Source organism: Antrostomus carolinensis, unplaced genomic scaffold, assembly GCF_000700745.2.
Source record: "Antrostomus carolinensis isolate BGI_N321 unplaced genomic scaffold, ASM70074v2 scaffold21304, whole genome shotgun sequence".
NCBI lineage: Eukaryota > Metazoa > Chordata > Aves > Caprimulgiformes > Caprimulgidae > Antrostomus > Antrostomus carolinensis.
In genome coordinates, this window is record NW_010310356.1 from 1 (window position 1) to 24,538 (window position 24,538).

A 24,538-nucleotide genomic window follows, 5' to 3' on the forward strand; every position below is an offset into this window, starting at 1 on the left:
GTCGGGAAAGGTGGGGGGTGTGAACAGCTGGCGACCGAGTTACCCCCCTCAGAAATGGGAAACGGGATCAACGGTTACCGAGATCTCAGTGGAGGAGGAGAATAGTGGAGCAAAGGATGCAGGTTTTTTGGAGACAAAATGTGAAACGTTTATGAATGATGTTGTGTGATGTGGTTGCTTTTGAAAGCAGGGCTCTGGATGCTGGCCATGACTCTTCCAGACTGTATTTTTTTTTTTCCCTGTTGCCTTAATACTGTATAAAAAGGGTATATTAATTTGATTTAATTCAGTGTACTAATCCAGTATAAACATAACTGGTGAGATATGATAAAAAACCTACTTTTCATATGGTGACACAACGAATTTATCATCGCTAACAGATAAGCGAGTGTTGCTGTTGGAGTAACCCCACGGGGGCCATTCAGAGTTGAGGCTTGATTACACTGTACTCCAGGCAAACAGTTACAAACATATGGTCTCTGGCCCAGACCTAACAATGGCAGACAAAAGCCAGTGAAGTAAATTATTTGTTACTATCACAGGATTTTGGCTCTTAGATTTTCATATAGCAGAACACTTGCCATAGATATTCTTGAAAATATTTGCTTTTCATAGAGATGTTAGCTGCTCCTTTTAAAGAAGGACGGGCAGAATAAAGAAGGGTAGAAAAGCAACATTGAGTGCCAGGATCCCAGGATAGCTCTCACTTTCTCTCAGCTATGGCTTTGATGTATCACATTGAGCATAGTAATTTTAAGCACTCAGCATTATTGTGAAACACTGAGTAATTTCCTTTTGTAATCTCAGTGTACATTTAATCTTAACTACTGGGCTACTTTTTAGGAAAATGGTAAGTAATTAGATATATAAGTTCAGATTTTCATAATTATTTGTTAACACAAAGTATTGCCAAATTTGTCAATAAAAGGTATATCGGGTTTTTATTCTCAAATAAAAATCTGTACTCTTAATTTCACCTAGAATTTCTACATCCTTAGAATTTTGAAAACAGTGTATTTGGTTTAAATGTCTGAAAGCACATGAAGGTCCTTGCTTAGGACACTACCTCTTGAAAAGTAGACTGAAATAATTACTAGGTGAAATTTACAGGTGAAATAATTACTGATAATTGTAATTAATAATTTAATAATTGCTAGTAATTGCTGTGAGAGATTTTTTTTTCAGCATTATTTTACATGGCCACCTGTGTTTTGCAGGCAATGAAGTAATTACCTTGTGAGATCATGTTGTTTAAGTGCAGGCTCATGGGGGCACAGCCTGTGTTCCTCTGTGTGACAGCATAAAGGTGTCTGGGGCAAAGTACTTTAGTGATACCAACTTACTAGGAAACATATTTCTGAACGACAGCTTCTCCTAAGCTTGTTACCATCAGTTTTCTTAATTGCTTTTCCATACTAATGAATCATCAACTCATAAGTATCTATTAATTAAAGTCCACATTCTGAAAAAACAGAAGGGACTGCCTTCACTGGAACTGCCCAGTGCATGTGAATATAGATATACATGCCATTCTTTGCAATAGTACAGGTCTTACAAACCTTCTAAAATTTATAATGCAGCTTTGGTTTATTGTAAACATTGCATTTTTTAAAAACAATTTTTTTGCTTATGATGTAAACTACCATGAAGAAGATTAATTACTTACATCATTATGTCCAGTCAGTGTATGAATAGCTCATCCAAAGAAGCTGCGTCTTTGGCATGTCTTGGCACTACAGGCACAGACAGTTTAACTCACTAAACATCTGGAAACATGTCTTTTCAGGGTGAGCTTATAGTTTGTAATAAAAAAAAAATGTTCCACTGACTTTGTGGAATGAGTTTTATTTTAAGATTATGATTTTTACATGTGCTTTTATAGCAGTAAATTTATAAGAAGTATATGGGTGGAGGTAGGACTCATAAAAGGCTAAATCTATGCTTTCTTGCCCACTATCGTAGATAAGATCTCCCCAAAACTCACATACTACCAAAAAATACAGTTCTAAAATATGAGTGCTGTCTCTAAATTAATTTTCAGTTCAGTTTCTTTTTAATAGTCTATTTTCTGACATGACATTTTATTGCAATCAGGGAAGAGCAAGATGAACTCTTGTTTTTCATCTGTATAATTGAAAGCAGACATGTTAGTGAAATCCAAGATGAAAATCCATAAACTAGCTTATCAAGTTACTACAGTATATTTATACTATTCTGTCAGATTTCAGGCATTATCTGATAGCAGGTCAATGCATTTTCAAAAGTTATTTATTTGTTGTTGTACTTTAGCCCATTCTGCAAGTTTCGTACCCACTTTACATGTGTTTTTAATAAATAGTTGTGTTAAGACCAACTTGTTCTACAATACTTTTATTAACGTTTTGTGAAATGAAAGATGAGTCTTAGACCTCTGGGACTTGTCACAAATAGAGTTACCTGTAACCATAGAAGAATTTAAGTTTGATTTTGTGAATTATGGATAGATCTAAAGAAGGAGGTGGCAAAATCACAATTCAGTAAACAGAGAATATGAGTTTACTAGATGTAGCGAAATATCTGTAGAGAATAAAAGGGGATGAAACAGAGAAAGTCAAGAAAGAGAGAGCTGAAATCCAAATTAAAAAAAAATCAGGGCATGGCCAAGAATTTTAATGGTAGCACAGAGTGGTTTTGTATGAAAGAGATAAATGAGCAAAAGCTTTTGTGAAAAAGGTAGAAAAAAGTGATGGTTCACAGCGACAGGGAATAAGGAAAATGGGAAAAGCTAAGAAAGAACAAAATAATCCAGAATAGGCAAAAGTTTTGAAAAGCACTTAGGAAATGTCAGGCATATGTATTTATGTGTAGATTCGATGGAAGTAGGCTAGGTCCTAAAATCTTAATATTTAAGTCATCACGTATAATTGAACTAGGAGAGTTGATAACATTGCTCCAAGATAAAATGTAGAAGTGGAGGCAGAAGATTGAGAAGACTGCAGAGTAAGAAAGAATTGTCCTCAAAAAAAGTCAATGAAGGAGTTGTCATGTGTAAGATGGAAAACACTGGAAGAGGGCACGGCACATGGAGCAAAAGGCCCACTATGAAGGAGGGGAAGGGTCAGTACAGATCAGTGAAAAGCCCTAGAAGAATGTAAAGAACTACTGGCCGTAATATTTTGTGAGTAAAAACCAATTTAGAAATGCTCAGAATAATGTCGGGTAAGTCGAGAAGGAATAGTCAAAGTAGTATCTGCAAAGGTGATAGATATACTGGGTAATTTGCAGTGAAAGGGAGAGTGTGTACAGTAAGGGAAAAATTGAGGCAGTAATCTGCCTGTTTATCAGACCAGGTGATGATTCTTGTTCTGCTGAAATAATCTCTGGCAGGATATTGGGACAGTCCAGTAAAAGTTGCGTTCAAAGTCTTCTCTGATCAACAGGATGCAACAGTTCTAAAGAGGGATCTCCAGTGCGAGTGCTTTCCTGAATACCCTGGCACATCCTTGGCTGATGCAGTTAATGCCTTCACTTTTTTAGACAATAACACACTTTTTCCCAGCGCTCATGGGTACTTTGTCTCTGCTTTGTATTTAGTATAATCTACTTTAGACTTCTTTAAAGTTTTGAGAAATTGCCCTTTGGATTTCAGGTACGTGCTGTTGGATCTTAAAGAAACTGATTTTTTTCTAGATTCTTACGAATTCTCATTCAAATTCTTCTCAGTTAATCAAATTAATTTACAATTTTAATTCAATGAAAGCTGAATGACATCTCTGATGAAGATTTGGGTACTTGCCACACAAGTATACGGAGTACATTATTTTCTAGGTTAATGTAGCACCCACAAATTACCCATGCTGCACAAGCATGTAAGGTGTAAGGGTTCACTTTTAAGTCTAGTACTGTCAAAATCTGGATTGAGACCTTAAGCATAGTACTAAAGCAAGCAATATCTAAAAAAAAAAAAAATTCATATCAATGCTGAAGTGATTGTATGGATATAGAAATACTTTGTCTGGTATATTCCAGCTTTTTCAAATGTTTCCTGTTATGTACTAAGCACTGGAAGGGTATTCTGTACAAATGCTACCAGCAGTACATCTATTGGAAATAGACTGAAAATAGCTGAAAATAGACTGAAAAATTGAAATAGCTGTAACAGACTTCCAGCTTTGAAGCTCTTATCATTGATTAAATTCCAGGCTCAGAGTACCGAGTACTTCTACTATCAATACTTTGGCAGAAAATCTGGAAGAGCTAGATACCAATTTGCAACTCAGTATGCATAATTTTGATAATGAAGAAAATCTCATGGAAGAGTTTCAGTAACATTTTTCCCAAAAGAAAACCTTTCCTAAATCATTGCTGTATAAATATATACCAAAAATGGATGTAGTTCTATGTTCATTACTTGCTTGACCCTTGACCCATTATGCTATAGGTTTTATTCCATCTACATAGAGTTTTCAGACTATTCTTTAAATATGGTAGTAGTAGAATATCAGAATCTCTCATCATTGTCCATCTTCTGTTTTTTTATTCATCAGTAAATATACCTACAGAGCAGGTATGTATCACTTAAGCAGTATATAAGAGCATAGTTATTCTGCTAATTTTCTGGTCACAAAAAAATAGAGAAATCCTGGTGTGAAAATGTTTTTCTTGTAACCATTTAATATGAGAAAATATAGAAATGCTGGGGGATGTATATGTTTGGTACTCCGAGACATGCTGCTCTGTCATATTCTCATATACTTCCTATTTCAATTGCTTTAATTTAAATATATACATATTTTTGGACTTGATCCAAAGTTCTTTAAGGTCTATCTAAAGACTGTGATTTACTACAGTACATTTTGGATTATGGTCTTTATACAAATGAACAGGACTAAGAATAGATTAATTGTAACACCTTATATAAAACCTTATAATCACACATTTTTAAAGATTTGAAATGAGAAGTCAAGAGAAGATAAAAATTTGTTCTTAAATGAGGAGGGAAAAGTGCCTCTTCAGGCTATCAACATTGACGTGAAGTAATTAATTATTTGCATTATTTTTTCATACAGGGAGGAGTGAAGGACAAAATTTAGCATGTGCTTGTCAGAAAGAGAATTCCTGTTCCTTCTTCCAGTTATGAGTCTTTTTTGTAGGTCCACCTGTGAGACTGGGTTCTTTAGGCCACCTGTGTCCAGTAGAACTGTGAATGTACCCTCTTTTTTCATGTACCTGTGAGTGTAAAAAGTCCAGGACAGCCATTAATATAATAAACTGTTTATATAGAATCATAGAATGTATTGGGTTGGAAGGGACCTTCAAAGGTCATCTAGTCCAACCCCCCCCTGCAGTAAGCAGGGACTTCTTTACTAGAGCAGTTGGTGCTGACTCAGTGGACTCCAGTATTAAATTTCTCCCAATTTCTTCATGTCTTCTAGAAATCGTCAGAACAGCCTTCAGTCTTCTAGTCTTAGTATCTTTCAAACTCCAGCCTTCTCATAGAAGTCCAAAAAATAACCTATCCAGAAAGATGAAAAAGTTCAAGTTCATTTGAAAAGACATCCACATGAAGTAGCAGTCTTCAGAAAAGGGTTGCTGAAGACTGTAAGAGCCTGTATGTAAGAGGTAGCAACAAAGGAATGGGTTTAAATGGGCTTTTGGAGCAGACAGGGAGGTAATAGATTATTAAAAATCCTATGTCATTAGGGACATTGAAGCACAAGAGCACATTGTCTAGAGAGGTTGTGCAATGAGCCTCACTTGATGTCGTTGTGAAAAACTAAATAGAAATCTGCCTAGAGATCTGTCAGCTCTACCCGAGAGTAGTGAATAGGACAAGATAACCTGGTGAGGGCTCCACATCCTTGTCTTCTGTGGTATTTTGATATGTATATAGGATGCCTTGTAGTCTTCCTGCAATAGTCTTCTTTTTTATTTTTTTTAGTAGCCAGTGCCTTTTTTGAAAGATTTTTTAAAATTGGAAATTGGAGAAAATAAAACCCCCATAGTAAAGCACTTACTTTCCCACCAGGGAAAATAGGGCATGTTGCCACAGACTGTTGCCTGCCTCCCTTAGGCCTGTCCTTATCACTAAATACAGCAGCTACCTCATCACTGGCTATTGCCATGAACAATTTTAAAAGCTTCTTTTATTAACTGCAAACAGACACCTCATAAAATGAGGTCTGGCCATATCTGAAAAATCCCCCTAAATTGTGTGATGGCCACTGCTGGTGCTACCAGAGCCACATTCCCCATAAATGAGTGTTCTTGAGACCTAAGAAAATTTCCAGTAAAATGTGGGCTAGTTTAAAACCAACCACAAAGCACACTAACACACCAAGCATTTCCTTTAGGCTGCTGCTACTTTAGTGAGTGTGCTAACTGGGTTTCTTCAGTGATTTCAGCTATCCTGAAATAATCACACTCAGCTGAGAATTCATCTGAAGGTAAAGGTTTAAACCCTTTAAGCCTGTTTAGGGAGAATATTGTATTTCTTAGCTGCACGTGAACTACTGCTGTGATTGTCTGATTGTCTGTCAGTCCATAAAGATCCGATATGACCTTCACACTTGGGACAGAGTAGCACCATTGTCATAGGCCCTCTTTGAGGACAAAAGGTAGTCTAGAGTGGTACTGGAGAGGGACAGGGATGAACACAGCCTTGCAGGCTGCAACAGATGCATTAGGGGACTGCCTTCTGGCACGTGCTATTGTGGGGATTACAGTCTGGCTGTAAGAACAATCTAGTGGAAGGACTAAGAATAGCTTACTTAGGTGACTAACACCACAGCTGAGGTATGTCTATTCATCTTACCCCAGCAGTATGTGGGTGTATTTGATGTACGGTCTTGAGGTAAACAAGGACGTCTCTGCAGAAAAAGAAAAGCTCCTGTTCACTTCTTTCTCTGCATATAAAATGGAGGAGGGGCATCTTCATTCCAGCTGCAGTCTGAAGAGATCCAGCAAACACATCATCAAGAATGAAGAATGGTAATGCTTTCCTGCATTGCTCCATTACTCCCAATTCAAAACATTTGTTTCAGGGAATCATGAGGCCAGATTTTCTGTTGTGTGTCTTTCATAGTTTCAGGTCTCCTTTGCCCTTTCCTCTGCTCTCTGTGCCTAATCCCTAGGTCTACCCACAACATCAAGATGCAACAAGGCTGTACTTATCATGTTAGTCTATTACCAGTTGGACCTTTGAAGTCAGCTGGCTTCCCTCTTGTCTAAATACTTCTCTGAGTCTATTTGATGACTTAAGTGGCCAAGACAGAGTGTATTTGCATTGCCAGAAACAGCATTTCCACAGTTTGTTGTAAGGACAGCCAAAAAATCAAGAGTATAAATCCCAGCTGCCGGCACTTGACTGCCATCCCTGCTACAAAGGCAGCTGACTTGTCCACCTAATACTAGCCAGGTGTCAGTGTTTCAAGAACAGTTGGTTTGGTGTAGTAGATCAGGCCAAGCATGCTTTGTCTGCCCTTAACCTATAGCACAATGGGGCCTTGGCCAAAGGGATATGCAGATGCTCTGGTTTTGTGTCAGGAGAGTACAGATGGAAAGGGAGATTGGAAGATGAATAATGTGACTGAATAATATGGATGGACAATCTGTCATTTGGAGGATCAAATTCTGTATGTAGACTTGGGGTTTTTTTTCATCTGACAGTTAGATGGATGAGCATCACTAGTAAGACAGTTTTCTTGACAGGATGAGAAAGGTTTCATCAGAATGGTAAGCTGTGAAAGTTGAAGGTATTTTTCTTACTGGGAACCTAAATCAATGCATGTCTGTTGTAAGCATGAGTTCCAAAAATTCTGGATGACGTACTGTTACTGAAACATGTTTGACTAGTGCTGAGCTTTCACAGAGTCCATCTGCTGCCTCTATCACTTCTATGCTGAGAAGTGATAATCATGTTCTGTTTTCTCACATTCCATAGTGCTGAGTCTCTTACAGAGTAAATTGAGTGAAGGGCAAGACCTGCGCCACGTTTTACAAACTTAATCAATTAATGTGCTTAAAAGATTGAAAACATCTTAATAAGGAGGTGTGACTTTGACCCTTTGACCTGGACTCACCTCTAAATCTGTACCCAACTATAGCTGATTATATGGGCTGGGAAGTTGATGAATTTGACAGTCACATCACTTATTGCACTGAAGAACTGGAAAGCTTTACTAGCACTAGCTTGGTAAGCCCACCTAGGCTCAGGTGAAGCTTTGGTTTGATATTACCATCAGCTTTATAACTGTTCCATAGATCAGCACTGAGTAATGAACAGCTATCTATTCCTGGACTGTACATAGGCTTTTCCATCAGCAGTAGCTGTACAGAATAGCTGCTATTGTAGGTTGTTACTTAAAAAATATCTGTCCCCTTTTGATCTAGCTGGAATGCTACTGCCATGAAAACGATCCAGTCCTTTTTATTCTGCTTATTTTTTACACAATTCCCAGAAACAATTTAGGGTTTCTCATTCCAGGAATCATGCTTTTGGGTAGCATTCTTAAGCTTATCTTTCTTTTGCAGAAAATATTCACTGTAGCAGCTGAATAAGCAATTATTACATCATAGAAGTCTAAGATTATACAGATTTTAACCACATTTCTTGCTTTGAACTCCTACACAGTGTGGCAATCCTGTTAAGATTAGCAAGCTACCTTTTTTTTTTTAAAACAACCATATGCTCATACACATTTTGTCTATGTAAGCATAGTTCATAGCTAGCACATGAATGTATCACGTGCACAAAATGTTTTAATTTGTGTGACCTTTAGTCATTTCTTATCTGATAGGTCTTCATCACAGTTTTTGTAAAATTAGAGATGTGTGTTACAGCTGTCTTTCTACTTGTCCTCTTCCTGAGACTTTTGAAATCTTTCTCAGGATACTACATGTACCACCTTAACATCAGAACAGGCATCCTCGCTGTCATCATACTAACACAACTCAGGTTCTTTTGGGTGCCCTGCTGCACGTAGGTTTTTACAGGGACGAAGTAGTGATGAAGCTGCATTTGATTTTATCCGCAATAGACTTGGATTTTCTCAATTAGTCAGTTACTGTGTCTGAGTGAAAAAGAAGTAAACGTACTACGATCTTAGCAGATCTCAGGTTTATCTTCATATTTTTCTGTCTTGTGATACCAAAAAGCTGAATAATTGCTTCACAAACTTACAGAATGGACCAGACAGTATATTCCTGCATGTTACAACTTTCCTGTAGGGTTTCTCCTTCCAAATAAAAGGCTGTATTTCAGCTAAACACAGACAATATCATCAGCCTTTCCCGGACATGTTTTATCTCTCAGATACCTGAGATTTCTCTGGCTGATTTACAGGAAGCATTATGCACTTTGTGAAAGCAAATGCACAGTTGAAGGGGCGCTAGGTTCAGAAGAGCAGAACTGTAATTCCTATTTGATCACCTTTGGTATTCCAGCTCTGAGAGATGCCACAAGCCCATCAACTGCAGTAAAAGGCACATGGTCCCATTCAGAGAAAAAGGAACCATCTCTTTCTACACAGTAAGTGAGATTCTTTGAGATGATGTAATCAGAGTGGTTTCTACCATCTGCTTTCCCCTACCCCTTCCTTTGAGACACCCTGCATTACAAACTTCTCGTTATGAGAAACTGAGGAGAGGCCGTGGCCCCCCCATGCTGTTGGTCCCCTGAAGATGGTGTAAGGAGAAACAAATGGCCTCAGTGTGAACTGCTTGCTCAGAGATTTCCAACTGGGAGCCGCATGAATACGCACACGTACAGTTGAATCCACAACACTGGACAAGTAGAGTTATGACATAAGTCTGTCCTGTTTCTAAATACTCATTAACAACTCTTGATGCCAAAACAGTCAGAATTTATTTCAGTGCAATCAGGAGCTGACACCCAAAGTGTGAGACACGTACTTTCTGAGATTTTGGAAGGGTAGAGATTTGTCTGTGAGTGACAGTTTTAAAAGCAAACTGCAAAGCCAAGCTAGAGAAAATGTTTTTCACTGTTATATTGTTACGTTTTAGAAGAATGGCCTTGAGGGTGGAGTCCTATTTTTACTGCTTGTTTTTCAGTTTCCTCTTCTCAAGAGATTTTTGGCAGGATCTTTGAAGGACGTGAATTGTGATGTCACCAAAAAAATGAGCCTGGACCACGGTTCTCCCTCAACAAACTATCTAAAATCTTTCTTTGTCTGGATGTGCTCCTACAGACGAGCTTTCTTAGCTTGGCCTCCTTTGAATTCTTGAGTTATTTGGTTGGAGTAGAGGTGTGTTGCCAGAGCTGGGAGGGAAGAACTGGTGTCCAGAGCCAGGGATTGTCCTTCTGGGGAGGAACTTGGCTAAAGACCCATTTGTACAAAGCCCTGCAAAAACCTGCAGCCAGCTCTGCACTTCAGTTAAATGTGTATCACTTTTCAACACCCTTAAGATTAATTGCAGACAATAGCACTAAAAATACAGTTATTTATTGTATGAAATTTGATGCATATAATGTTTGTTAGAAGTACACTGGCAGACAGAGAGCACCAGACAGGGTCCCTATTCCCAGAGAAGAGATCAGACACAAATTCATGTGTTTCACCACAGGCAGATGTTTATTTACAAGACTGACTTTCTCTGTAGCATTATAAACTACAATTAGCTTTCAGACATTGGCATGAATTCTGGACACACTGAGGCATTCAAGAGAAATACTGCGTTGACTTCATAATGACAGAATTTTGACCATTATTTTAGGTATGTAAGTAAGACTAGAAGGGTGACCTGGGTCATAGAGTACAGGCTCTGTTATAAACTAACATTTAATGTAACTCTGTTTATGCTTATAATTATTTTCTTATTAAAATATTAGGTTTACTTGATCCCATAATTCTGATTATTGTTTACTGCTGTAATATTTGTTGACAGAAACCACATCCTTTCACAAGTTTTACTTATCTAGGCTTAAATTGGTCTATTTCTTCCAGTTTCCACTCATATGACAGGGCTTTGATTCCCCTGTCCACTTTCCTAGCCTTTCGTTACACATTTTCCATTTTGATGTACTCTTCCCTAGAGAGGGATAGCCAGAATTACGCTCAGTACTCCAGAACTTTGCACTGTCAAATTGATAACTGCCTTAAGATGAGTGATGCATCCTAAAATCTCATTTAACTCCTTCCTTTTTGCTTTGAATTGTTGGATTTTAATCACTGATTGGGATTATAGGTTGTTCCCTGCAAACAGCTGAGTTACTGGAGGGTGTTATCTTCTCTAGTTGCTTTCAGCTGCTTTTTACTTTCCTTCATATGAAGATCTGCCATTTGAAGTACTAATATAGACTCTGTCTGATGCGTGTCAGAGTAAGTGTGATCGTGAACAGACTAAATAATATTTCCTCTTACTTTGATAACTGCAACAGGTTAGGAGGTGGATACATGAACAGATGGAAGGAGGCTGTAACCCTGATACATCAGGAGCACCTGGGGAGTGATGGCTTTGTAACTAGTGTAGGGAGAGCCAGAGGAGACATGCTTGTCCTTACTAGTCCCTGCAGGAAGTGATTTGTGAAGATGGATAGTCTGGAATATAATGCTGCTGAAGTTTGCTCCCTTTAGATGTGCTTGGAGCAAAACTAAGTATGAGATGATCACGTGAGTCATTTTATGATCCAGTGGAGAGAGGTGGCCTGGGAATAAACTGGTGTGCACTCCCTGTTCTGCCACCAGCTTACTGTGTTATTTGGGCATTTATTTCATCCTTCTATGCTTCAGCTTCTCCATCAAAAAGTAGTAAATTAGATTTGTGTTCCTCTATGCAGCACAGCAACCTACAGATGAAAGGGTCCTATTTATTTTTCATTAAGTAATCAGTCACAGAATCGTTTAGGTTGGAAGGGACCTCTTGAGATCATCCAGTATTTGAACACTCTTACACTAAAGAAGTGTTTTCTTCAGTTCATGTGGTATAATTTGTGCCAATTGCCTCTTGTCCAGTCAGTGGACACTATTGAGAGGAGTCCAGTGCATAAATAATCTTGGTGGCTTTGCACTGGACTCACTCCAGAAAGTCCATATCTTTCTTGAACTGGGGATCCCAGGACTGGACACAACACTCCAGGTGTGGCTTCATTGGTCCTGAGCAGACGGGAAGGATCACCTCCCTCAACCTGCTGCCAGTGCTCTGTCTAACGCAGCCCAAGATGGCACTGGCCTGCTTTGCTATGAAGGTGTGTTGCTGGCTCATTATCAACTTGGTGTCCACCAGGACACTCAGGTCCTTCTCTGCAGAGCTGTTTTCCAGCTGGTAAGCCCCCAGTGTGTACTGGTACATAGGACTTATTCCTCCCCAGATGCAAGACATTGCGTTTCCTTTTGCTGAACTCATGAGGTTCCTCACTGCTCATTTCTCCAGCCTGTTGAAATCCCTCTGGATGGCAGCATAACCATCTGGTGCATCAGCCACTCCTCCCAGTTTTGTATCAGCTGTGAACTTGTAGAGGATGCTCTCTTTTCCAGTGTGCAGGTGTTAATGAAGATGCTGAGCAGTGTTAGAACCAGTATTGACCCCTGAGGTACACCATTAGTGTCTTGCCTCCAACTGGACTTTGTGCCACTGATCACAGCCCTCTGGGCTTGGCCATTCAGACAGTTTTCAGTCTCCCTCACTGTCCACTTACCTAACCTGTACGCTGTCAGCTTGTCCATGAGGGTATTATGGGAGGTAATGTCAAAAGCCTTACTGATGTCAAGGTAAATAACATGCACCTCATCCACCAAGCTAGCCACCTCATTGTAGAAGGCTATGAGGTTGGTTAAGCACTATATCCCCTTCATAAATCCAATCTGACGTCTCCTGATCACCTTCTTGTCCTTCGTGTTTGTACATGTTTCCTCTTGGAGATGTCTCCAGGAGGGTTTTTGCCATCACCTCCCGCGACAGTGAAAAGAGATTGACCAGCCTGTAGTTTCCCAGATCTTCTCTCTTGTCCTTCTTGAAGACCGCAGGGTGTTTGTTCTCTTCCATTCTTCAGGAACTTCTTGGATTTGCCGTGACCTCTCAAAGGTAATTGTGAGTAGCCTGGCAATGACATCAGCCAGCTCCCTCTGCACTCATGGGTGCAGCCTGTCAGGGCCATCAGTCAAAACACTTACAAAACAAAGAGAAAACATTAGAAAGCTGTCCCTCTTGATAATCAGGTGGTTTTTAAAACAGATTACATATTTGTTACAGAAGGAACTATTCAGTGTCCAGACTACAAGATAATTAATAGGAAAATGTGACTCATGTTTTATTCCAAGTTCTGATACACCTGCTGTGCAGTGAACTTTTGCACTTGGAGTATGAAGCAAACCTGTAGTTCTTGTCAGTTCATTAACAGTATTTAGTTTTACTAAAATAGAGACTTTTGCAAAAATAATACTCTGCACAAATAATTCTCTTCAGTATGCTTTTCCCTTTAGTTTCAGGCTTGGTATCAGTTGGTAGCTATATTAGTTTTTCTTTCATATGTTAAGTGACCAAAATACCATATACCTTTCTGTCTCTCTGTACAATACTCTTGCATTCACAGACATACTTTTGAGTAAAACAGACTACTGGATAAAAACCTCAGGGAAACGTTAGTTTTGCAAATTAACTTGTAACGATAATCATCTGTCGTATCAGACAGTTATTTGATTTATGCTATATTCTTCAGGATTTTAAAAGGTTGCTTATTGTTACTGCTGGTTTTGATAACAAAAAGAGCAGTCCAGCAGATCCTTTCATTGTGTAGGACTCTATCTATGTGAACTCTTTTCTGCTGGAGTATCAGCCCCTAGGCGTTGTCTTTATGTAGAAGGTGAAGCACAATTGCAGTTTGCTATGCTGAGGAAGAAATTCCTCCAGCACTGGGGCTGATTACAAGGTGCTAACAGATGCTTCATTTGGCCATTGGCTGCCTTTTGGATGGGTGCACTATTCTGTGTGTAGATTAGGGAGGGGAAAATGAACTGACTCTCTTTTGGTTTGGTTTGTTTTTAATTGGCAGATGCAATATCTTTTACTAAGGTTGTATTAAATATATTGTTGTGTTTTTCTTTCTTCCCTCATTTCTGCAGATCTTTCAATGGAAGAATGCTGTGACAAGGGTATTGAATGGGCAAATGAAAACAGGATATGTACTTCTCTACCGTTAATATCCGAGTCCAGAGAATGCAGGTATATAGTTATGTATTATATGTTAAACTATAGTTTATATTTTCATGTAAAGCCATGGGAATGGCAGGTATGAAAGCTGATTTTAGAAGATGAAGCACTCAGCTCAAATCCAAATTGTTCAAATCCACATCTAGCCTTGGGGAGTACCTACTGAGTACCTAATTTTCTTCTATTAAGTCCTTTCAATTTTTGGTGTTGGTCTAATGTAGAGTCACCCAGCTCTAATCTGTTTGACATGTAGTGTCTCTTATACAGAAGTTTTTCCACTGTACTCTGCTCACAGGGCTTGGACTCTGCCTACAGTCAATACATCTCAGTGTGGCTCCACTGCTGTCAGCTAAGCTTATTCAGTTTATACTGATTGTGAATCTAGCCCAAATTCTCAGGCAAAATTTTATCAAGGAGCACAACAGATCCTGTACATTAATAATCTGTGGATTTAATATGTACATGTGTATGTATGTAAGACAACCTTTTAAAACTTTCCTGTGTGGTGCCGCATAGGTAGTTGTCCTGCAGTTCTTAGTTGAATTGCTGTGTGTGGTAACTTAAAAGTTTAAGTCAAGGAGATTCTTAGTTATGTAGAGTGTCCAATTTCTATCAAATGTATTTGACTGTAGAAAATAGTAACCTTTAGTTAATAAATAGATTTCTTAATTCTACTGGCATTAATAGGATACGAATTTCTATTATGTAATCTAGCAAATGAAATAATCAAATTAAATGTTAAAATTATTTGCACAGTAGTATTTTGGTTATACTGAATCTATTATATGTTTGGGACATTCGTATTTTTATATCAATGATACTTTACATTATTTTTGCTGTTAAATGCACTTCTAAAATTTAATTTGTGGAGCTCACAATTTGTGATTGGTAGTTTGAGGGGCAGTTTCACAGAGGACTTTGTATTTAAAACACCTTACATTGCTCCCCTCTATCTTTCCAAATGGATTGCGAAGTGATTTAACCTTGGTAATTGCAGAAGTGTTGGACTGATCTTTACTGCGGAAAGAATGTGTCTTGCAGGCAAGTCTGCCCATGTTTTCTGACTTCTGCATTTACATTGGCATTGAAAGCAGTCTCTTACGCAGAAGAATTGACAGATAGAACTTAAATCCCAATTTAGGAAATACTTGAAGAGTCAGAAGAGTTACAGACAAAACAGAGGCAGGAAAAACAGGAAACCAAGGACAATCTGGGAGTGAGGATCTTGATGATTTAATGATCATTTGATTAATATGAGTTGCAGTTCTGCTGTGAATGTAATTTATTCTTTTAAAGATTGCCATTTTAGAGAGTTTTTAGGACTTTATAGGAACTGAAAAGAGCTTACTAATACTTCATCTAGGTTTTGTGTATAACTGATACATAATTAATGAAATTATGGTGATATAATGGTAAATGAGAAATGGGTAAAGGCACGTATTCTGTGCGAGGCGTGAGCACTTGCTGACAAAAAAAAGTGAATAAATGCAGTTCAGTTGCCTTTATTCGTGACTGTGTGATAAATAAACAGCTCCCTCTGAAGCTTGGCTTCACTCTAAAAATTACTAAGTAAAATTGCCATCTTAACTGCCTTCTTCAATGACAATATTATTTTACTCCAGTTATGATTGCAAACTGGCATATCTATGAGGGGTACAGAAAAATCACTTTATGATGCTATTTCAGACACAAAATTAAGGGCCAAATTCTACTTCTAATTGCTGGTGTAACTGGAGCCAGAATGAGCAGTGAGGGAGCATGGTTCCCTTTGCAATCGCATGAGGGTAATGACACTGATTTTGTGCATTTATTCCTTCTGCCCAGAGATGTGAGCAAAACCAGGTTCCTTGCTCTTGCCGAGGTCTAGGCAGGTGAGAATATGACACAGGATACCTTACTGGTTACACATTTTGCAGAGAACTTGCTTCCTGTTTAGATACCTACAGGCAGTAGGAGCTGCTGGGAGACAGATCTGTTGTTTATGTGGTTGTTTAAACCCCAGCTGGGATCTTTTGACTGTCCAGTGCAGTGTTGGACAGTGTAGATCATCTGACTTTGCTCTAAAAAACATTGCCTCTTGGGCGTACAAATCTGTATTACTTCATGCCAGATGGAGCTGTTTTCCCTTGCGTATTTCAGCTTGGATTTGCAAGGTTAGCAGTTGAATGCAAGGGAAAAATACATGGTGAAGTGAGCAGATTTGATGAAATTACTGAAGTAAAAATGATTTTGTGCAGTTACTTTGCAAAGACTGTGCAACACAGAACAGACTGGATGTGAGTACTTTCCCCAACACACTTTCCAAGAATTTACTTGCTGGTTTTGAGTCCTCTGCTTAGAATAGTAATAACATAACGTCATCTCAGATTCAATCCTCAAAGCAAGCCCACTGCTAGAGTTTCTTTTGCTTTTCTTTTGTTCGTGTGGGGAACAAGCTGCTTTATTAAATTAGAAGTGCACCCCCTTGACGCCTTTTCTCAAACATTTAAAGCACATTCATAGTAATCCAGGAGGGTTTCCACGCAAGTACTGATATTCTTGTATCTGCTGTGCATCCTAGAAACAAGCTGACAGTTCTGGGTTGCAAGACCTTTTTAGGATCCTTCCCCCAAAGTCTCTTGTGGTTCTTGAGGGACTTGCCATCTGTGTGAGCGTCACTTGCTGAATATGGTACAGTTCAAATTGCAGATGTGCTCACTTTCTTGTCCCACACCACAGGTGAGCAAGCCCTCTCTGGAATTCACATGAATTTGTAAAATCTATCTGGCTACTGTTACTCAGTTGACAATATTTTTCTCTGTGTCTTCATGACTCAGTAAATATGAGTGTAGAGTTTTAATGAATGATATCTTTGGCTGTCATAACAGCAGCTTTTTGCCCATTCATCCATTTCCTTGTGATGTGACTAAACTCACAGCAGCTGGAAACAGCTGCCATTTCTTTTTGGAACTCAGCCTGCCCAATAAATCTTCCTTTCAAAATGAAGAGTTTCTGCTGCCCAGAGCTCTTAGCAATTGAACTTAATTTCTGGGCTAGAAGCAGCATATCTCCATATGAGAACTGCATGCCTCTAGCACTGTGTAAAGTCTTTTTGCAGTTACATTGGGAATAGCAGAATATTCTGCTAGGTACTGTGCAAAAACAGAACAAAAAGATGATCTGTGTTCCCAAGCAGAGACGAGTGGCAGCACTTGGATACAGACTTGGACACAAGGAAGTAGTAAGACGACAGTGTTTGGAGTGATAGGCACCAGATGCTGAACTGCTGATAGATGTTTATTGATTTATGCCATTGTAAGTTTGGAAGAGCCTGAGATTTTGGACGTCAAAGTTGCAACAGTTTTATGTCTGAATAAGCTGTTTAAAGTTATTTTTGGAGAAGTTGTCTTTATTAATTATTCTCTCTTCTCTGTAGTCTGCTAAGCATGCCTCACAGTCACTGAGATTTTCGGCTTCACAGTCAGAGGGATAAAAGAACAGTCTGCTATGTTGTCAGGGTTTTATTGCCACTCATTTAGGATAACTTGCTTACTTCACTTCGTGAATAATGTCAGACTCAGTCCTTCTCTGCCACAACGTTATTGATATTGTTTGTCTACATAATATATATCAACATAATTTTACCCTTTACCTTCAAGAAAACTTTTATTATGTAATCTACAAAGTTGTTTATGGGTTGCAGCTGATTACTTTTGAGGTTTATTGAATAAATTATTTTTGAGTCCTTTGCTAATTTATAACACATGATAAAATATAGGTATTTTCATTGCTGAGGCACTCTATTATTTTCTTTTATCACATTGTGTCACTTGTAATACCAGATCTTGCTCTTAATTTTCAGAAGTTCATTTCTGTTGCCTGTTAAACTACAAACTGAAAGGAGTAAGGGTGGAAGACCCAGCTTGTTTTTGCAAAATAATTCTGGAGTGGAATCATTCCCTTTTTAATTTTAATACTTTTTGTCTAAGACCTTCCACTGTGCACATGAATCGCATTGACATAGTTTGAAGACAGCCTAATAAGTAGAAGGAGAGAGGCAGAGGGTAATGAAATTAGGCTGACAACAAAGACATTGTTTTCAGAGCCAAGTTAAACTTTAATGCTTTTGTGGAAAGAAATTAAAGGAAAAATAGGAGATTATGAAATCTGTGCTGGTTTAGAAGTCCATCCTCGAGGAAGGAGAATAATAAGTGTGAAAGGATTGTTGGAGGTAAATGGGCATGTGGATTTTCAGCTGGAAATTTATTCCATGAAAATCAGTAACATTGCTTAAATTTTAACGGAAAGTAAAAGTGAGACTATAAAACATGATTTATTAACTTGATTTATAATCAAATTACCTAGTAATTAATAAATTTAATTTTAGATTAGCATCTGCAACAAAGAATAAGGATTTTTTAAATGTTCGAGTGATTTCTGTTCACTAGTGAGCCATGAATATAACTCATCTTTCATAGATGCGTCATTTTACCTGAAAAATCCTGGGTGAATGTCAGCTTTGAGGCCTGATGCTCCTAGAGATTCCGTATTTAGTGTTTTAAGATTTCAGCTGTTTTGTAAATACCTATTTATTTCAGTAAAGTTCTGTTGCACTATTTTAACTGAAGATCAGAATACAGCAATTAAGGAAGAAGTAGTCTTTGGTGGTTTTAATTATTAGGAGTAATTAAAACCAAAAACACCCAACCAACCAACAACAACAAAAAAACCACACAGGAAAGCACTCCTCTACTTTGTCTTCTTTTTAGAGACCAGTGTTATAAGCTGTCTGTAGATGTGAAGTTAATAGGAATGCTACGCAGGAAGAGTTGGAAGTTTTTACGCAAAGAGACACATCTAGATGTTGTATTAGCCAGTAGAGATGGCTCCTTTAGTCTGATGTGAAGTTGAAAGTAGGCTTAAACTTAGTAAAGACAGGAAGATACTCTTCATCCTGGAGTCTGAAGAGCTTGTGGTGGTATGCTCTAGTGACCATCAGCATGTGGGCTGGTGTGCAAAGGGAAAAGGATGGTCATCTGGGCAGGCTAAGTTGCAACTGGAAGACCAGTACTGAGCAGATTTTTATAGCATTTTTCTCCGCCATCTTTCAAGGATTTCTACCTCAGTTAAGAGCCACGCAAGTGTTTACAATCATCTCAAGCAGTATTTGCTACCAGTGCAACTTCACTGTAGAGTTTGGGCAATGAAGTGTGATTTTATTGTTGTTGTTCTGAGAGTGAAGAAATGGTATTTTAATCTAGTATTCAGCTGATGTTTAATTCCTTATTACAATTGGGGTGGCCCACATGACTTATGAATACAACTGTGGGAAACATTTTAAGAAACTTTTTTTGTTTTGGGTAAAATTGCCAATTTGTCAGAGATTTCAAAGGGTTGACTTGTATTTGAAAAGAAAAACCACACTGGAAATCAAACAGATCTACTGAAAGACTGCTCTTGTTTGTTTGTTTGTTTGTTTGTCTGTGGTTAACATATCTAGCTCCTCAACAGGACTTGGAGGGCTAAAGGAGCTGGAACGTCTAAACTCCCACACTCTTGGGTTTGAAGTTCATGTTTACAGGCTTCCCAAGTCCTGACAGTCAGACCACCCCAGAGCTGGGCTGGGAATGGAAATTCTGCTTCAGAGGGAATTTCAGCAACAAAAAAGCTACATATTCTTCCAAACTGGAACTAAATCAAATATCAAAAGCTTAAAATATTCTGCCAAATAAAGTTACTGTCCTGGACTTAACTTCTTGCTATGACTTTAGAGTCTGTTTTTGAATAATTTGTTCATTAACCTATGCATCGAAATCTCATAACTGTGTTTGTCCAAGTGAGAACTGCACAGTCAGACCATTACAAAATCCAATAAATAAGAATTGGGAATCTTCAGGAATGTAGCTTGACAACCTCACCTCACCAATATGCAGAGAGATGCAGAATCTGAGCCCAGTACCCACACGTCCCCTGCTTTTAGTGGGCTGGACTGGATGGCCTGGCCTTAGAGCTGAGGGAGTCCCTCATGCCACCTGGGAACTGAAAGCTCATCCTATAGTCATCGAGAGCAGGGAAGCTTCTCCAGAGATAATGTGTTGGGAATCTGCTTATTTCAGATGACAGTAGGAGAAGCCTGTAGTTCAGAGGTGCAACTAGCGCACTCCTCTTCCTTATACTTCCAAAATTTCCACAAGTATAAATGAAGGAATTTTAACAGTAAAGGGTATTGGTTTGATGAATATCTTTACATAATTTTGTGTATTTCTAGGTAAGCCTGTGAAAGATTTTACTTATCAGTTCAAATAACTAGAGTTGAGGACAAAAAAAAAAAAGGTGAATACTTTAACAGCAAAGAGAATATGTTCAATGTTATTGGTCTGTAAGATGTATAGGATTTCCCATGCTGATGGGTATAAAAGTGTATTTATAGGTTTTTTCTGTGCACTTCTTATAGAGCTCTAACATATCAGGGCATGCCTTTTAGGTGCCCCTCTTTGTACTATAAATAGAATTTGTCAGCTTGGATTGGCCTTGGGATCGTTTCCTTTCCCCCTACCAATTCAGGTAACATTATTCTTAGTGAAATTGGTTTATCACAAAACACATGGATATGCTTATATCTTTGCATGTGTAATCTGATTTGTTCCTCTTCAACTTTTTTTTCTGTTTGCCAATGTCTATTACAGGACGTAGCAATGGAAGAGCTTTAAACTGTGAGCTCCACCCACAATACTACCAAACAAAGCAGTGTTACTCAAGAAAACAGAGTGGAGAGAGGGGAGATACCTCCTTCAATGGGCTTTGCATGCAAGTGGCAGTAGCCACAGCAGTGGAGGAGTTTAAAGTGTCTTCACACAGTTTGGCTGCTTTTTTTTTTTTTTTCCACAGGAAGGAGTTTTCAATTTATTCACTGAAACTGAGATAAAATACATTTTATGAGCAGTGAGACTAATAAAGCTGAGTTTCCTGCAGATTTTTATCCTGTCTCCTCTCCCCATCTTCCTGCCCTGTAATACTCTTCTCTCCCTTGTCTGTCTTTGCCTCTTGCTTGCTATACACTCTGTTTCTCACTCTGATTTTGTTGGGATCTTCACTTCTCTGCGTATCTCCAGTTGTCCCACAAAGCAACACTCTTGAGCTTCCTTCAACGTGCCATACTGGTTTGTTTGAGCAAGGGCCAGCAGCTGCGAGAGTAGGCTGGCCATGGAATTGCAGACTCTCACAGTGTCCAGGGCTTGACTTCTCCCTTCCATCAGTCAGAGCACCAATTTGGTTCTCGCCATCTTCTCTTCAGCCACCAGCTGTCACAAAACATGCAAGAATGCAAGTCCTGGAAACCTTGAACCCTGTGGCAAATGTGGTTGAAGTTATCAGTTTGCTTAAAAAAGTTATTAGGACAGACTGCGAGGTAGACAGGCAGTTAAACTGTATTAAACGTATCACCTAGACATTCTGCCTACTCCTAGAGAATGTTTTTACTTTGTAACTAAAATGTGTGCCCATGGGAAGTGAGACTAGCACAAGTGCTAATTATCAAAACTTGCATTGTCTGTTCTTGACCTGTATGTGACATTCTTGTCCCATTGCTTCCCTTCTTTTGTCAGCATGACTCAGGTACAGTGCTGCCGCAGCCAGTTGGAGAAGCAGCACTGTTCAGATGGGATTGAATTTGCCAATGTGCGTGGGGAGTGTGACTCACATACTGGGAAAAATTCCACCTGTGAAGCTGAATACTTTAAGGTGAGACACTAGAGCTACTCCTGTTCATCTTTAAGAAATAGTATTGACAGTCTAGACTGGTATTAAGGGTTGACCCTGAAGGTCACCATACTCGGTTTGACGCACATAAACAGTGTTTTTCCACCTACATGCCATGTCTCTGTTAAGTCTGTCCACTTTATGCTGATTTGAGAGTAACAGTTCCTCGTTGAGTGACGCAGACTGTCTCATTACATTTTTCTAAAAGGCAGAGGGCTGAATGCAGCAAGGTGGAAAGTTGTGAATGGGTAATTGGCTAGGAAGCTACTTTTGCATGTAGAAAAGACATCAAAACAGTAGGAAGGGATGGGTGAGAAACAGTCTTGTTTCATACTTTAGCTCTCATTAGAGCTTCATGGCCTAAGGTTAAACTCAGTGGTTTGCAGCATTGGTGGTCCAAAGTAGTAGGACTGAAATTAATCTTCTCAGTGTACTTACATAATTCCAGCTTGTGTACATGTCCTTAGTTAACATGACTTTGGTTTATGATTGAATGGAGACATCTGTGAGCTTGTGATAATAGCATTTTATATTAGAATAAAAATGCCTGTTGTTAGCATCTTTAGTTAATCTGTGCCCTGGCCTCCACCTTTATTATTGTCTTTGTCTCTCCTTTCTTGAAAGTGAGCATATTCATACCACTCTGCAGAGTGTTTTTGTAAGAAAGTTCCACTAGTAAGATCACAACCTTGGCCATGAACCAGTCATAAACAGCTCTGTTCCTGTTATGGACTTCTTTCAGTGGTGATGAAAATAGATGAGTGATTTTACCTCTGCCCACTGCTCAAAGATACTGAATGTTTTGGTTCATTCAGTGGAAAAAAAAAAAAATAAATCTACTGTATAGAAGATGGCAGACAGCTGACTTACAAGTTGAGTATCTCTCCAAACTGCTGGGTTGATCATGTTCTTGGCTGTAGGATGCTCCTGATGCCGGGGCTGTGAAGTAATCCACGTTCTTGCTGTGAGTAGAAGAAAGGTCACACATGCTTATGAGGCTGGCATTGTTGGATTGTCACAATCTTGTCTGCATGTGCAATGTGATTTTTGTCCCATAGTGGAGCATGTCCCATGGAGGGGACATATCCGACTTGTTGGCAGTGTCCAGGGTACGCCCTTCTCCTGTCATGGAGACCCCTCTGTGTCAGTATTTTGAAAAGCCACAAACAGATGGACAAGGACTGTGATGACGAGTACTCAGCAGATTCAAGTGCTTGCTACCAGAGATGGGTTTATAACAGCAGTACTGTTTTAAACACATATCATGGGACAACTCAAACAGAATGCAACTGGTCAAGGAAGCCCACTTTCCCATCAGTTAACTGAAGTTTCCCTATGTGGGCTTGTCAGCGTGAGGAAGAAGAGTTAATGATGTTGTTTCTTTAAATGGCCAGACTTGTTTAAAGATGGCAAGCTTTCACGGTGATAGCTGTATTATTAAACAAAATGGACTAGGCCTTGATCTCTGGCCTCGAGAAGAAACGGCTCAGCACAGCTCCTGTTACGTAACTGACACCTTTCCCCTGCAAAACACGGTGCGTGAGGGCTGTTGGGAGTGCTCGCTGGCCTGTGCTAACCCCAAAATACGCTTCAGCATTGTCTGAGGGGATGTTAGCTGCCATTAGAGCTTGCTAATATTTAAACATTACAGACAATTGCGGGATAATGCCTGAGCCCATATTCTGTCCCTGTTTAATTTCCTGGCATAGTCAGCAACCCCGCACCCCTCACACACTTCCTACACAGGAGTTAGCTGTAGGAGTATCTTTGTAGATAATCTCTTTGATCCATGGTGAACATAGATGACTTATGATCTAATATCGGTGAACAATTCATCATTTCTTTTGTTCAATAAATTTTGAATCTGATGAACTTGAGACATGCAGTGTATCTGGCAGTTGTGCCCTGCTGTGGTAAACAAGCCTTTACATTCACACCAAGCCCATCTCACGGGGGCTGGAATCTCATTTTGCCTGAGTTGGTCTGTTTTTGTTTAGCTTAACTTGCATAAGAAATCTTTTGGATCTTCTTTGTATCCTTCAAGGAAGCAGAAAGAGTAATTTAGTAATTCAATTAGTAGGATTAATCGTGGCACTTTGCAGCAAATGAGGCAGCTAATCTTTCTTTTGAATACAAAACTTGCGATTGGAAAGAAGATAAAAAGACCATATTTTGCAAACACTTGCCTCAGCTTTTACACTTAAGGGCAGTAGGCATAATTTGGAAGCATTGCATTTCTTGCCTTGAAAAAAAGGATGCAAAGTTAATCATTAATTTTAAAAATCTTAATCAAAAGACAGTAACCAATTTCCAGATTTGTTGCTGATACAGGAGGCACAGAAATGGTTTTATGAAAGTTTCTACCACGACAGCCCTGCAAAAAGGAGTGAAGCTTGTAGAAATTTGACCTTCTTTAAGGTGTATGGACATTTCCCCAACATTTGTGATAGGTACTTTATTTTTCCAAAGATCGAAATGTGGCTTTATCTTCCCAGTGTTGTCAAGAATACTTTGGTTGTGTATATTAGGTGAGCATAAAAGTTTTATTGCTTTGAACTGTTGAACATATTTTTTATTTTTGTTCAGTTGTTCAAAAGTTCTGAAAAATTCTGCTGTTTTTTTTTTTTTGTTTGTTTTTTTCAGTCTGTTTTTCATA

The 24,538-nt window shown here is 38.8% G+C and overlaps 1 protein-coding gene across 1 annotated transcript in view; it reads left to right on the forward strand.

Moving 5' to 3' along the window:
- The first annotated feature begins 3,191 nt into the window (after positions 1-3,191).
- The window catches only part of FBLN1 (fibulin 1), a 75,040-nt gene continuing 53,693 nt past the window's right edge, over positions 3,192-24,538 (forward strand). Inside the window, exons 1-3 of the mRNA XM_010166406.1 lie at positions 3,192-3,198; positions 14,058-14,157; positions 21,729-21,864. Of these exons, the coding sequence (XP_010164708.1) occupies positions 3,192-3,198; positions 14,058-14,157; positions 21,729-21,864 (243 nt within the window). The remainder of the gene's footprint in view (positions 3,199-14,057; positions 14,158-21,728; positions 21,865-24,538) is intronic.